This window comes from Anopheles arabiensis, chromosome X, assembly GCF_016920715.1.
Source record: "Anopheles arabiensis isolate DONGOLA chromosome X, AaraD3, whole genome shotgun sequence".
In the NCBI taxonomy this organism is placed as follows: Eukaryota; Metazoa; Arthropoda; class Insecta; order Diptera; family Culicidae; genus Anopheles; species Anopheles arabiensis.
In genome coordinates, this window is record NC_053519.1 from 13,604,865 (window position 1) to 13,619,653 (window position 14,789).

General features: G+C 44.9%; 1 protein-coding gene and 1 long non-coding RNA gene across 3 annotated transcripts in view; one reads left to right on the forward strand and one right to left on the reverse strand.

Moving 5' to 3' along the window:
- Positions 1-2,461: 2,461 nt before the first annotated feature.
- LOC120906338 lies at positions 2,462-3,160 on the forward strand. Its single transcript, XR_005740075.1, has 3 exons — positions 2,462-2,716; positions 2,920-2,952; positions 3,051-3,160. It is a non-coding gene; the product is annotated as an uncharacterized LOC120906338 (long non-coding RNA).
- Positions 3,161-3,985: 825 nt separating this feature from the next.
- The window catches only part of LOC120906335 (uncharacterized PE-PGRS family protein PE_PGRS10), a 52,561-nt gene continuing 41,757 nt past the window's right edge, over positions 3,986-14,789 (reverse strand). For both annotated transcript variants that reach the window (XM_040317918.1, XM_040317917.1), the window contains 3 exons: positions 8,708-8,790; positions 8,489-8,610; positions 3,986-6,585 (listed from right to left, as the gene is read on the reverse strand). In XM_040317918.1, the coding sequence (XP_040173852.1) occupies positions 6,328-6,585; positions 8,489-8,610; positions 8,708-8,790 (463 nt within the window). In that variant the 3' untranslated portion in view covers positions 3,986-6,327. The remainder of the gene's footprint in view (positions 6,586-8,488; positions 8,611-8,707; positions 8,791-14,789) is intronic.

Here is a 14,789-nt window from a genome sequence, read left to right on the forward strand (position 1 = left end):
TTTGTTTGGAACGTTGATATTTTGAGGTTTTGGAGCAATCAACAATTTGAGAAATACTGGAATGCTCTTAGTTTGGCAGTCCCAAGCAAGTTATTCAATGTTTCGCTTTAGAATTCAATACATTGTGTCATCTCTCGGAACTATCAAGTTTCAGTTAACACATAATTTAGCCGATTAAAATTTAGAGTGTTTTGGTTGTTAGATACTAAAAATCCGTTACAAACAGTCTGTGCTTGGAGAACAACAAGACATAACCTTCGATGGGCAATATTTAATGCGCTTTGGAGCTAAGAGCTAACTCCCCTGCCCCGATACGCTGAAGCTTGCTGCTGCGTTTGCCCATCACCATAAATCAAGTAATTAGCTAGCCGAATTACATTTCCACACGCTTCGGGCGTGACAAATCTCGCACAGCACCGTATGGCACTAAATCAACAAAGCGTTGCGCGTTAATGTACAGAGTTTCGGCTCGCCGTTTTAAGCACTTCCTGGCCGCATTTGGACCCGCAGCGAGCAACGTGCTCAACCAGATTTTGCCATTAACCTTTTGCTCCTTCGCTTCACGCGCGTGGGCTTTAAATTATTGGATCCTTCCGCTTGGAGACATCCCAAACAGGGCCCTTTTATTGAGATGGGTGATAGGGCGTACTACGTCTAAGCGCAGTTTGTGGATTTATTAGTCTGTGACAAGTGTGAAAAGGAATTGTAGATATATGCTGTTGATAACAGTAACGCTTAAATCTAAATGTAATCGTACTCGTTTCGAGGGGAGAGCGTTCACTCCCGATCTCTGTCTGTACTCTTCTATAGACCCATCAGAAATGTATGGAGCTTCCATTTACGGTTCCAATTTTCGGAATATTCAAGTACGAACAAAATTACGAATGATGCAATATCTTAGCTTCCCAGGCGACATCAGCATTATGAGAGAGTTTGGAATGAGCAATTGGATAATTTTTTTTTACGATCATCACAGACGAAGTGTCTGCCTTCCGAATCAATCTGATCGCTGCTATATTAACAGTTCCCAGCTGGTACAGATGCGCACACAGTGCATTTAGAGTTGGTTTTGTCTTCTTCTTTATTGAAATACATGTTTCTTTTTCTTGTTTCTTTTTTAATAATAGCGGAATCATCATATAGTTAACATCGTTTTTGTTTTCTCTTAATTTCTTTGTTCATCTATTTCGATTTCGGTGTTGCCGGTGTGCAGTTTTAACGCACCGGTCGCAGATTCTAACCGTTTCTCACGGGTGACATCCCTTTCTCGCACTCAGTTGATCTCACTTTTCTCGTCCGCGCGCTATCCACTTCAATAGAAAATATATACCGATAACGCTCACACGCACTGTAACGAAACTCCTGCAGCCCGATGTGTTCATTGCAGCCGTTACATTAAGCCCGTCGTCGAGTGAATGAACTTGCCGTATGCAAAGAAAGGTAATACCACTACTATTGAACCTTTCTTTAGCCGAGCAAAATCAGGCAACGTATCAATACTGCAGTGACACTGACCTTTTAATGACGCCATCACTATTATTACTATTATAATTATTACTGTTGTTATTATTAATAATATTACTATTGTAGCACAGAAACTGCACGCTACGAAAGAAAAAAGAAGGGAGAACGATAGAATTGAACAAAAAAAGTGAAGCAAGGTGACGTCATTTTGATCGATTCGGTCGCTTTTTCTATTTAATGGGGCGTTCTCACACTACGAATACATCATACACGCATCGACTACAGCTTTGCACACAGCTTTGCTGACTTTCTAATTAGACTTTCATTGGTTTGTGTTGGTTGCTTCTCTCGCTTTGCCGTTGCTTGTGCCGTAGCACGTTCCACTGCTATACGATCTAATTTCTTTGTTTTGTTTGCTTGATTTAGACTTCATTACAATATAATAAATAGTTTCTGTGTGTGTAGTAATGTTTTTGTTTATGGGCATGTGTGTGGTTTTCATACGACATTGTATCGGACTATTCAATCAGCGCCGACAGGTGAGTGCACATCAGTTCCGGCACGGGCTACACACACACACACACACACACATTCAAGTGCGATAGCACAGCAATCGTTTGCCGGCATGCTTTGTGTGTGACCGTTAATATGCATCTGTGTGTTAGGCGTTCTGCTTTACCTTGTTTCAGTTTCCAAACTTTGCTTCATCTGCTTGGAACTTCAACTTGTTTCTTCACATTAAATATTTTAGTTTTGTTAATCTTTTACCATCTTTTCGTTTCCTCTTTTCGCTTCCTTTTGTAAACAAGATTGTTTCACATCTTTTGATTATTTTTTTTCGTTCTTCTTTGTTACATTATGCTATACTCGACCGTTCTAGTCTAGTTTCGTTTAGTTATATACTCTATTTGTCACTTGTGTTATTCACTATTTTGCCCCAGCGAGACCTGATTTTCTTCAAAACAATTTAAATATTGCTTCAAAACAATTTCAGGAGAGTGTGCAGGGGATGCATCATCATTTGAAAGTGCAAATGAGTGTTCGTGTTTGCGTGTGTTTCGAAAATATACGCAAATGGTTGAACTACATCAAAATCGCTTCCAGTAGTGCAAAGATGGCAGTACTGCAAGTTGACAAACAATTCCATTATGCCAGCACTAGGTGGTAGTGACATCGCAGTTGTATCGGTATCAGACATCGTCTAGCTACAGTATACACGCAACGCAAGCGGACTACAGCATTGACCATAAATGTAAGGGTTTATAATCTGAAGTAAAAAAAAAAACTCTCATATTTAGGGCAAAGGTGAGATTCCCTATTCCAACGTTTGGCTCGTTTGGCAAATCACGATCTCTTTAATATCTTTTTTGAATACATACATGTAGAGTGTGAGTGTGTATGATTATCTCTCTCTCTCTCTCTCTCTCTCTCTCTCTCTCTCTCTTGCACCCACAGTAGTGAATAGGAACGAAAGGATGCTCAATAAAGGTGGGTGATTGGGGACCTGATAGCTACAATATGTGACAGGTTGTGCCTCCATATAGTTAAATGTTCAATTCAACTATTCCTATTGTCTTTCTTTCAAGCTGTACATCATCAACAGACACTACCAAACACATTCTTGTCACTGAAGCTTACATTTGAAGGATGTTTTTGTGGTTGAGATGGTGCAGGATGCAGACGGAATTGCACACAAAAACATAAAGAAAAGGAAAACAATAACATCCCCAACATCCAGAGAGAAAGCATTACTTTATTCAAGTCCATTTGCTGGAGTCAACTAAGAGACAGTGTGGAAAAATGACACTTATTGTTTGTAAGCGAGTGTGTTGTTGGGGCTGCCCTTTGACTGCTGCTGCTGCTGCCGCTGCTTTTGCGCCCTGCCGAAGGGCTGAATCGTTTCAATATCATGTACATTACACATCTGTTTCGAAAAATATACCATTATGTTTTGGGGGGGGGGGGGTGGTTTTTGGTACCACAAACACTTTCGTTCTAAAACACAGGACGCCTTTTGGGCGGGCGGGCAAGGAGACAGAACGGATCAACCGAACTTTACCGATAGGGTTCTCGTTACACTTCTACCTGGGGCGAGCGCAACTCCTTCATCGATCCACATTACACTGCGCTGCATTGCACGACCGCCAGTACATGGACAGCGTTCTGCTCACCCGGTTAGTATAGCATATATATCACGTTAAAACAACGCCTAATCAGGGTAAAGGGAAGGGGGTCCTTGCGAGTACGATAAAGGTTTGTTTTGTTTTTGTTTTTTGTGGTAATAATGATCTTGGAATTAAATAAAAAAAAATATCAATAAAAGAGGAAGAGTATCCCACCAAGGTTACCTCACTGCGCAGAGCTAAGGCGAATTTTTGTGTATATATATATATGTGTGTGTGTATGTTTGTGGTGAGGGACAAAAATATATATAAGTTTCCCTTCTAATGACTCTTCCTGTTTCGCAACACACATTCACTTGCTTGGTTCTTTGCTTTCTTACAACTGTGATTATATGTTATTGCCATCTTTAATTTCACCCCCTCCTAAACAGTATCTGTGCCTTCCCTTTTCCTTTTTTTTTTGGGTTTCTTATTACGGTTTGCGTTAAATAAATAGCTCCGGCATGATGCTCCGGCCCTTCGCCTGTTCGCGCCAATATATCATCACCATTTTTCCATTTTTAGATCCGCTGCATTTCTCTTACAAATAACCTTTGCTTTTACTTTTTAATAGCCCCATTCGCCGCCTTCACGTTGTTGCAGTATGCAATTATTATTTTTTTTTTTGACGGTGTACGTTTGTGGACGTGCATCGGCTTACTCTCCTCTCCCCCAACCCCCTCCTCCCCGTCACTTTTTAATACTAAACATTTCTAAATAGTAAAAATAGTTACTCGTTTGGTTTACTCAGGAAGCACACCCTGTAAATTTCTTTCGGGAGTGTCCGGGTATAGTAGTGTGAGGGTGTGCATGTGTGTTTGTGGGTACAGGCGTGGTGGTACAAAAGCCCTCACTGTGCCTCAAACGCACGAGGTGGCGCAAGCAAAGCAAGGTGATTTGGGGTCAGTCAGTTTAAAAAAAAAAACGAAGTGTTTAAAGTATTTAAAACGAAAACTAAAGTAGATATACCACTGTTGGAGTTAATTACAACATGAATGCTTTACATCACAATCACCCACATACACCCACAGATTACACACTTACAAACACACACACACACACGCACATACAGACACGCAGTGGCACAGTGCGGTGCATTCTGAACCCTTTCTACAGTCTGTTTCTCGCACCTAGCCAGCCATTACTTACTAGTCTAGCGGTGGAGACAACGGGAAAGGCGCGAAAGCAAAAGGAAAGAATGACGTATCATAGCAGGGCTCGTTTTTGTTTTTGTTGTTGTTGTTTTTTTTTGGGTAAGTTTATTTTAAAAGTAAAATAAATACTTTTGCTGTCAGAGTACACGATAAAATTTTCTCCTTTTCTTTCTCTCTTTCTAGCTCTCTCTCTCTCTCTCTCTCTATGTCGCTATGCATCTCTTTCCCTATCTCTATCTCTATCTCTCTATCGATAGTATTAATCTGTTTTTATTGTTGTTGTTCTGAACTACACAAGAGACGTCTTTGCGAAACACTTTGTGTGCGAGCGAAACGGGACAGGCAATGAAAGGAAACAGCTGAAGAGTTTGGAAGTACGGGGTAGGTATGATCAGTTACAATTCTTCCACATTCGTCACCGCGTAGTAGTAGGCAGCAGCACGAGTTATGGAAGAAGAATAAAGAGGGGAAATCCAATGGAAGAATAACAAAAAGAGAGCAAAGTGAAGGTTGACATTTGGTGCAAAGAATGTTAGAATGGGCCAAGGAACGGCCGCCTTGCCTGTTCCTTGGCGCTACTACGCTAGCACTATGCTCCTATCGCCTGCCTTGCCCTGGCTTCATCTAGCGCCACCGCACTGTGTGCACACGTACCTATGTATGTGTGTGTGTGTGTGTGTGTGTTGGGATGTTGCGCACACCCAGACGCACAAACACACACACACACACACACACACACTTAACTCGCATTCTCCCTTACAAGCTCCACCTTGTCTCGTTCAATCCTTCATCGTCCTTCAGGTGGTTATGTGTGGTTTTGCTTTCCTTCAAGGTGGAGCAGCTTCTCGGGCTCTCACACGTCTACAGCACGATTAGTAGCCACGGTATGTGTGTGTGTGGGTGTGTGTGTGTTACTCTTCCTAACATCAAACAAGCAGCAAGGTGATTTTTCTTAGCATTAAAACCCTCTTCTCGATCCGCGCCCGCACTCACAGCAGAAGAAGACGTAGTAATTTAGGGTATCCGATGGGGGCGTTGCGGGCTCCTTTCGCTGTCTGCCGCAGCCATTTGCAGGGAGAGAGCGAGAGAGAGAGAGAGAAAGGATGCTGGTGCGTGCATGCGTTCGTGTGCGTGCGTGCGTGAGTGTGAGTTGTTTTTGTTTGTTTGTTTGTTTTGTTTTTTTTTGTTTGCTAATATATCATGTATTTGGGTTGGGTTCCATCGAGTGTGCCCGTACGTTCGTCGTCTGCGGTCGTATAAATATATATATATATGCATATGTATAACGATATATAGCGCAGAGAACGGGGTCGGGTTATTATTTCCTCCTTCGTCACGTCCACGTTTGTTGCTTTTCCTATTTTCTCTCTCTCTTTCTTTCTCTTTATCTCTCTCTGTCTCTCTCTCTCTCTCTTTTTCCTTTTCTTACTCACACACACCCGCTCACACACGCGCGCTCGCAACGCACCCACCAAACAGCCCCGTGCTCCTGCGTGTGTGTGTGTGTGTGTGGACTAGGAGGGGAGGGGTGGGGTTTGGGGTTCTGTTTACTGTATAACGCAACAGGTGCACTTTTTCTTCTTCTTCTCGTCGATCACGACGTGCGACGCGGACTGGGGACCGGGTATCACCTGGTTGCTGATCGGTGTCGTGCTGCTGTGGACCGTGCTGCCGTCCGCCCCGGTCGTGCCATTTTTCGCCCCGAGCGCGGGCGAACCGGCGGCACCACCGGCGGCCGTGCCGGGCGATTTGTGGGGCGATTTGGTGCCGTTCTGCTGGGCCGCCGCCGCCTGCAGCTGCGAGGCCTGCGAAGCAAATGGAGGAGAGCAGAGAATCCGTTGGAATTATTATCGTTTGCATTTGCGAAGGGAGCACACCCGGGAAGTCAGCTGTTACGCTGTGTTACGCTGCTTAAAACGACATGCTAGATGGATGCCCAAATGCTAAACACTTTCCGACACGCTTTGACCTTCTTTATCGATCTCCAATAGCTTGCCATAGTAAGAATAAGAACAAGTTATCCCTAGCAGTAAAATAAAATGTAGGGCCAAATGGCTACTGGAATAACTGAAGAAGTTGCATTAACAGCTTAGGCAGCGCTCTGCCACGAACCGAACAAGACATCAAAGCCTATTTAGGACATGTTTTCAATAATTCACACCTCTAAAACCTGTACTTTTTGTGTTTTGCCTATTTCTTACTATTATACATGATGATGACACATTTCTGAATTACTTGCAATTACTGTGGTTTACCTACTGTTAGTAAAATTGTAAAACAAAACAAATCCCCTTACTCTAATCTGACGGAATTGAGTCATGTAATGCAAACGTTTGAGTTGCCTTACAGGCATTACAATAAAAACAAATACGAGAGATTTTGTCCAACATTACAGGGTTTTCCCAGTCAGTTTCGAAAGTAAACATTGCTATTCACCGCATGCAAAACGTTGTTCCTCATCGATATGACGTTTCATTTCCATCACAATAATTTTTAATTTTTACTTTAATTTATTTTCAACACGCCTCAAGCTGGATTGATTTTTACAGTTCTTTGTGGTGTGTTGAAAATCATGTGTTGAAACTGAAGTTTCATTTTGAAACAATTTACCCATTTGACAGCTGTTGAAAAACATATTGGATTGCGGTGAATAACTATGTTTACATTCGAAGCTGACTTGGACCACCCTGTATCGCATTATCCGGCAGAGCAGTGCTACGGAAAGATGACAAAAGCATACTAAAAACTGTTGTGCTTCTGCTCCATATTGCCAAACATTGTGGAAGAACATTTGGCCGTTCATCTCCGCTAGGTTCAAACAATTGGTCTAATTGTCTTCGAGATAATTGGTTTGAAAGCTGACCGGGCTTACTTACAGGGTTTTCCGGCTAAATTGTGTGTTTGCATCAAAATAAATAAATTCAGTTCTTACACATGATTTTCAACACACCACAAATAACTGTCAAACTCAATCCAGCTGTTCGCAATCCAAATGTTGTACACATTGCAAATTGACTCGGAAACCCCTGTATTCACAACCTCCAAGATGTTTTTCAACAACTGTCAAATGGTGTATTTGCATCAAAATAAATAAATTTCAGTTCTTACACTTGATTTTCAACACACCATTAAGAACTGTCAAACTCAATCCAGCTTGAGGTGTGTTGAAAATCATGCGGAAGAACTGAAACGTTATTGAGATGGAAGTACAACATTTGACAGCTGTTGAAAAACATCTAGCAAATGTTGCAGAAATTGGGAATTGGCTCAGAAAACCCTGTATTATCTCATAACTAATCATCAGCTTGTCCTGTATCCAAATCATACAAATCCTGTCTAACCTTCAAGAAACTCCTATAGGACGGAAAGTGGACTCTACGACATTCTTATTGGACAGGTTTGTTTGGAATGAAAAGCAATTTCCAATGTGCTTGTCCCAAAAGCTGTGTCGTAGAGAGCCTCTGAAAAAAAAAAAAACCATACATTCTTCCACTATTACTAAAGCTCACATTCACTAGCTCTGATGTAATAACCAGTAAACTATGGCATGCTATGTTGATGCATTTGCTTCAAACAATTTAAGCTTTTCGATAGATTTCTAGGTGATATGCAACACTGCATTCTTTTCATAACATTCCTGTACTGTACTGCACCGCCAGGCACCAGGCATTCGCGTCTAACGGCGTCTGCAATCGCATGCATACGCACCTCGTGCTTTGCTACCGCACCGTCCACAACCGTCGTGTCCGGGTCGTCGGTGCTGTGGCTGTCCTTAGGCGTGCTGCCGTTCACTAAACTTTGGTCGCCGGTTGGTGTGATCGGTTTGCCACCTGCGGAGAAACGGGAAGGGCACCCGGCAACGGGGAAAATCGATTAGACACTGTCTTTCTAGAGGAGAGGAGGCAAACAAACCCGCCCGCAACATACCTTTGATCAGATTGACTATTTCGTCCGCCTCCCTCGACAGGTCGCCGCCCGGTCTGAATGGATTGTCCCAGCCTGACTCGGTACTGCAGATGCGCGCGTGTGTTTGTGCGTGGAAGAGAAACAAGAAATCAATATTAGTGCATCAGTGTGTGTGTGTGTTTTGGGCTCGATTGTGGGCACAAAAAACCCTAAACAAACAAAAAAAAAAAAAACAAAACAGAAAAATGCATCGCATCGTGAACTAAAAATAAAAAACAGTTAATCGGAGGATGGAAAGAAATGGGAAGGGAAGCAAAAAGGGGGTGCAATGGGGTCCCTCGTTCAGGGTGGTGGCGCGCACACACACACACACGCGTGCCCACCTGTTCAGGCGCGCCAGGATGGTCGTGTTCGGTACGTTCTGGAACTGCTGGTGATGGGCGGCGTACTGCGCCTGATAGGTGGGGTTCGGGTAGCCGCCGGCGCTGGCCATCGCCGTCGCCTGGGCGGCACACTCCTTCAGATACTCTTCGCGCGGCACCTCCACCACGTAGTACAGTGCGCCGCCGTGCGACTGGGACGGTGTCGTTGCCGTCGAGTTTACCATCGTGTTTTCCCTTCCGGATATGCACACACGCACACACATACACGCACGCACACACTCGCTTTTGACACAGTTGCTGTGGTGTTTTTTTTTTTAGTTTGTTCTGAGAGGAAATATTTTCCCGCTGCACGAGTGAATGAAGGTGGAAAAAGTTCAACCCCTCGGTACGATCTTTGCGAAAGCTTTTCGCCAAGCCGTCAGTTAATGGGGTTGCCGCAACAGTTCGTTTTTGCAGTGCACTTTTGTAACCGTGTGTGTGTGTGTGAGCGCCTTGCTCGGTCACCTAACGCCCCTTACACAGCACAGTGCTTCGGCGAAATGTCACTCACAGTCGGTAAAAGGTAACCGGCACCGGGCGCCTCCATCGTGTCGCGGGAATATCAAATCACGTTCGAAGTGTTTAACACATACAACTTATTTTTTTTTTTTTAATTATTATTTCACTACAAAACGAGGACTGTGGATGAAATTTTGTTTTGTTTGAAAAGATGGAAAACCTGTTCCCCCTTGCGCACAAAGCTAAAGTTGTGTCAAATGTCAAGGTCAGCCGTTATTTTCGGCCCACTGGCGCGGTGTTTGGCGACATCTGTCAAAAACATTTCACACGCGTGTTTTTGTGTCATTTTTGTGTGTACAAAAATGCTTCAAACGCTTTAAGCTCTTGAGCGGCAACATTTATTAACAGTTCCCGCAGCACACGCACCACCACTCAGCAACAGGAAACACAGAGAAAGCAAGAGCAGATGAGAACCGCAATAAACGGACAGTTCATATTTTTAGCCACCCGCAGTAGGTCACATGGGAGATTGCAAGGGTGGGGGAAGGGGGGAGTAGATCGAGTAGCTGCGACCATGGCGCGGTGCAGTGCCAACCGCTGGTCGCTGGCTTAGCTATTTCCGACGTTAATATTGTAAGCAAACGCACGGTTTCCATTTTTTCCTTTCCGCACACAGCGACTGTGTGCGTGTGTCCCCATGACAAAAAAGACTACCACAAACTCACAGACACACACACACACACACACACACACATTAGAATCAGAGATACATTCGCGCCAACCTGTACGATCTCCATTTTAGCGTGTGCGAAATGAAAAGTGAGAGAACAAAAAACCACTGTCACACTCATTTCCGAAATTAATTATTCAAGGTGGAAGGGGGGTTTGGGTGGTACAACATTCCAACGGTCGTAAGCGCTTAGGGTAGTGGTGGTAGGTGACGAAGGACGCGCACCAGTTCACAATAATTAAACAAAAAAAAATGGAAAACCTCAAAGATCGACCGGGAGCATTTATCGATATTTTTCCGGCCATCCACCTCCCCCGCACGTGTGACTCAATGTAACGCATTTTCTTCTTGAATCATTATTCATGTTACACGGCACACACACACACACACGCACACGCACTTACAAACAAATTACTTCTCGCATTCTAGTGCAAAACAGGGCTCACGCGGCTGATTGTTGGTGCTCTCTTGATTAGATTCGAATCGAACCGGAAATTTGACGTTCATTGTCAAACTTGTGTCTCCATGACCACCCAACCCCCCCCCCCCCCCCCCCCTACACACACACTGCCACACACACACAAGGTGTGTGACGTGTGGGCCACCCGAACCGAGGCGATTTAACTCCAAAATGGACCGTAACACTGTCCGAAGAATGGCAACCTCATTGCTAGCTGATTTGCGTTCACATTTTGGTGGGTGGGTGGGTGGTCCGCTAAACTGATCGGCCGGTTGATTGTGTGCCCAAGGGTTGGAGGTTGAGTTGAGCCATTATTTGCATTTTGAAAGCGCGCCGTAGTCGCGCGCGAGCGGCGAGTTTGATTGAAGTGCTCCGGAACGGACAGGGAGAAAATCCCCATCCAACACACACACACACACACACACACGTCCGTTACACATCGCATTAGGATCAATTTAATTTGTGCTCATCATTATTAGTAGTAGGAAGAAAGAAAAAGAAAACCAGCCACCACCCGACGGTCACCGAGCAAAACCGATTTTGAGGACGACGGCAAACGGAGCTTGAGGGGTGCCGATGGAGTGAGACTAGATTTATTGCCCTATTTTCCACCCTCCCCCCATTTGTATTCTTCTCTGGCGTGTCGCTGTGTGTGCGTGTGTCTGTGTGTGGCGGTGACCTTTAAAAAATTGGTTTATTTTGTGCATCGTTACGCGCTGAAGAGTTACTGCGTTACTCGCGCAAAATATAGACAGACACACACACACACCTAAACACAGACACAAAATGTTGCTCTCTTCAATTAGATTTAACTTTTGGTGTTGTTGTTGTGGTTGAAATAGTAAGCAAACACTATACACACCCACGTGAGCAACACCACAACCTGACGCCACAGCGAACTCGTGAGCGTCCTGCAACAACAACAACAACAAAAACCCGCCACAACTGTCAAATCTAACACTCTCACCGGTGGTAGGCAAATTCGCTCCAGCAGTAATCGACTGTATCGAAGAAAATACCAACGATTGCTTTTTTTAGTGGTTTGTTTGTTTTAGATTTGACTTAAACGGATGGGAGCCGCAGCATTCAGTCCGCAGATGTAAACGGCAACATTGAAGCTACTGTGCACTGGAAAAGGGAAGCGTTAGTAACTCACGAATACGGCCTTTGCCGTTTCGAGCAAAGGCACCCCGTTCGCTGAGCTGTCCAACCAACAACAACTAAAGATGTAAAAAAAAAAAGAAGAAGAAGCAACCAACCTCCGAGCAAGAAGCAGTGAGTGGTGGCGTGCGCGTGCGCAAATACACATGCCGGGCAAACCTGACATCACCTGTCAGTGGTGACAAAAATGCGAGCCAAAAGGCAGCAGCCCCTCGCTCCCTCCCCTTCGGAACGGAACTGGCGCGCTATTTTCTTCGCATTTTCTTTCCCTCTCCCGCCCCCCCCCCCGCCTTGCCTCTCGTACCGCCGTACGCGCAACCCCGCCCCTTGGCAGTGGGTCAGCAGTCACGGAGTTTCCACCGACAAATGGGCAAATGGGTGGAAGAAGAAGCAACAACGGAGGGGGGTGGGGGGGGGGGAAACAGGTCGCCGTTAAAAAGAGCAAAACTGTCAACAAATTGTAGCGCCCTTGCACTGGTGTGGGTGTTTTACTGCTGCTATTTTGTATGGTTTCTGGTTGGCTGGTGCATTTCGCCTGCACGCAAACACGAGCGAAGCAGTAACTCCCATTCTCGCTTTTTGTAGCGCACTTTCTTTTTCTTTTTTTCTTTTTTGTGTGACACTTTTGGCAGCCTGATGACACGTTCCGCAACCAATCCATTACTTCTCGGCGCCTACTCCTGTCTTTTTTCCCCGCCAACACGTTCCACCACTTCGTTCGGTCACGGTCTCGGCTTAACCTCACGTTTGAAGCCCCGAACACCACTTGGATGTGTTTATTGACCTCTTGCCGCGACAAACAGTGGCCTTTTTCAACAATCAACAGACAATCAACAATCCCTCTTCGGCGGTTAGCGCCAGGACAGGCCACTGCAATCGAACCTTGGTGTGTTCCGTACGGGGTGCCACTACCCTACTTTACACTGTTCTACGTGCGTCTGCATACGGTACGCGACTGTACAGTGCGAAAACTGGCGCGATCCGTGCCTCCCCTTTGCAGGCGAGCGCGCGCGTGTGTGTGTGTATTGGTAGTGTACGAGGTAGAGAGAGAGAGAGAGAGAGAGAGAGAGAGAGAAGCTACACACTCTTGAATTTTCTCATCGCGGCGCTTCTCTTTGTGTGCGGGAAATTCGGGAAAAATCCCTATACACCCCTGAATGAGCGCGTGTGTGCGTGATGAGTTCTTGGGTCATATCTCCTGAGCACTATACACACACATACCCAAACACACACACACATGGGGTGTGTAGTAACGCGTTCGCTTCATGGGTGCGTTTTCCACCCACCCACCACCCTGGGGAGTGCGCGCGCACGAAAAATTTAGCCACACATCTCGCTCACGCGACCACTCACCGTCACTCACTGACACGGACGTGTCCTGCGAGTAGCTGCTTGTGTTTTTTTTTTACATTTGTTTTTGTTTCAAACATCCGTTTTTGTACTCCATCTTCTTCTTTTTTTTATTCTTTTAAAACATACCATATGACCCTGAGTAATATGTTTCTATACAAACAAAATTAACCCAACTTTAACAAAAAAAAACAAAAAACAATTGACATCTGTCAAAGTGACATTTCGTTCGAAGGCAGTTTAAACGTCATATTTCGCTGTGTTTCAGAATGTGTGTACAAACCAAAAAGTGTCACTCACTTTGGGAGCTCACGTTTATCATCACTTTTACTCTCTTACGCAAACAGTCAAAAGAAATATTCAGGAGTGTCTGGCTTGGCCCCTTTCACCTACTCGGAACGAAAAAAAAAGTCCCCTTATACGAATGTTTACGCTGCACCCCCGCTGCACAATGGCCGCCGACAACACCCCCATCCTGATCACTGTCATCTACCCACCCAGCAGGATTAGTGTGCATGTGTCAGAGTGTGTGTGTAAGTGTTCAAAACGTCCAAGGATTGGGATCGCGTGTACAAATGGCCTACTTTTGCTTGACTGGTCAGACAGGAAAACTCGAAGACATAGGACACAGGAGGTAAGGGAGCGGGGGGACGTATTGGTGCGGCCAGGGTAATGACTTCACGGAGCGGAAGTGGATATCAATTACACGAAACCGCACAGAAAGCAAACAGACTTCATTGCCTACATTTCAATTCTAATTCTAGCACAGAATAAAGGCTAGCTGAGAGTGTGAGACATCGAGCGAGAAAGAGAGAGAGAGAGAGAGAGAGAGAGAGAGAGAGAGAGAGAAAGGCAGGGAAAGAAGTTTTCTTTGAGATAACATCATTATCGAACCACTGTCTAGTATTGGTTGTGCTGTGCAGGAATGTAGAACAATACAAGCCGAGAAAGCAGTACATATTTTAGTAGCCGAAACGGTGGAGGGAGGGGAGGCATCCGCACACCTGATGACTCATCGCGCTTAATGTACACTTCGAGACCGTACCGACAGTACGAAAATAAATGAAAGTAAAAGCAAACAAAACGCGCTACCACCACCGCCGTGCCACGGCACGCCGCCGCCAAAATGGAGGGCAAACACACACACAGCATGAGTATTTTAGTCGGTGGGTGTCATAATCCAAAGCGGAATATGAGCGCACCCTTCAAAAAAAAAAAAAAATCGGCAATGACTGGGCAGAAAACCAAGACATGAAATATGTAAGGCGCGGTGTAAGAGCAGTGGGCCGCGATAAGCGCCATCTGGAAAGTGGAGTAGGGTAGTTCACAACCTCTCGTACGAATGATGCAAGTCGCAGTAAGGTTAAGTTAGGCAAACAAAAATGTCCTTGTGGTGCGTTTCCTTTCTTTGAAGATGGTTGGAGGAGCTTAGGAAGATTCTGAGCTTGGATATTTCTGAGGACCTTTAAGGCCCACAGCAAGGAGGAAAGACCGTGCATATAGGATTAGGTTTAAGATCAT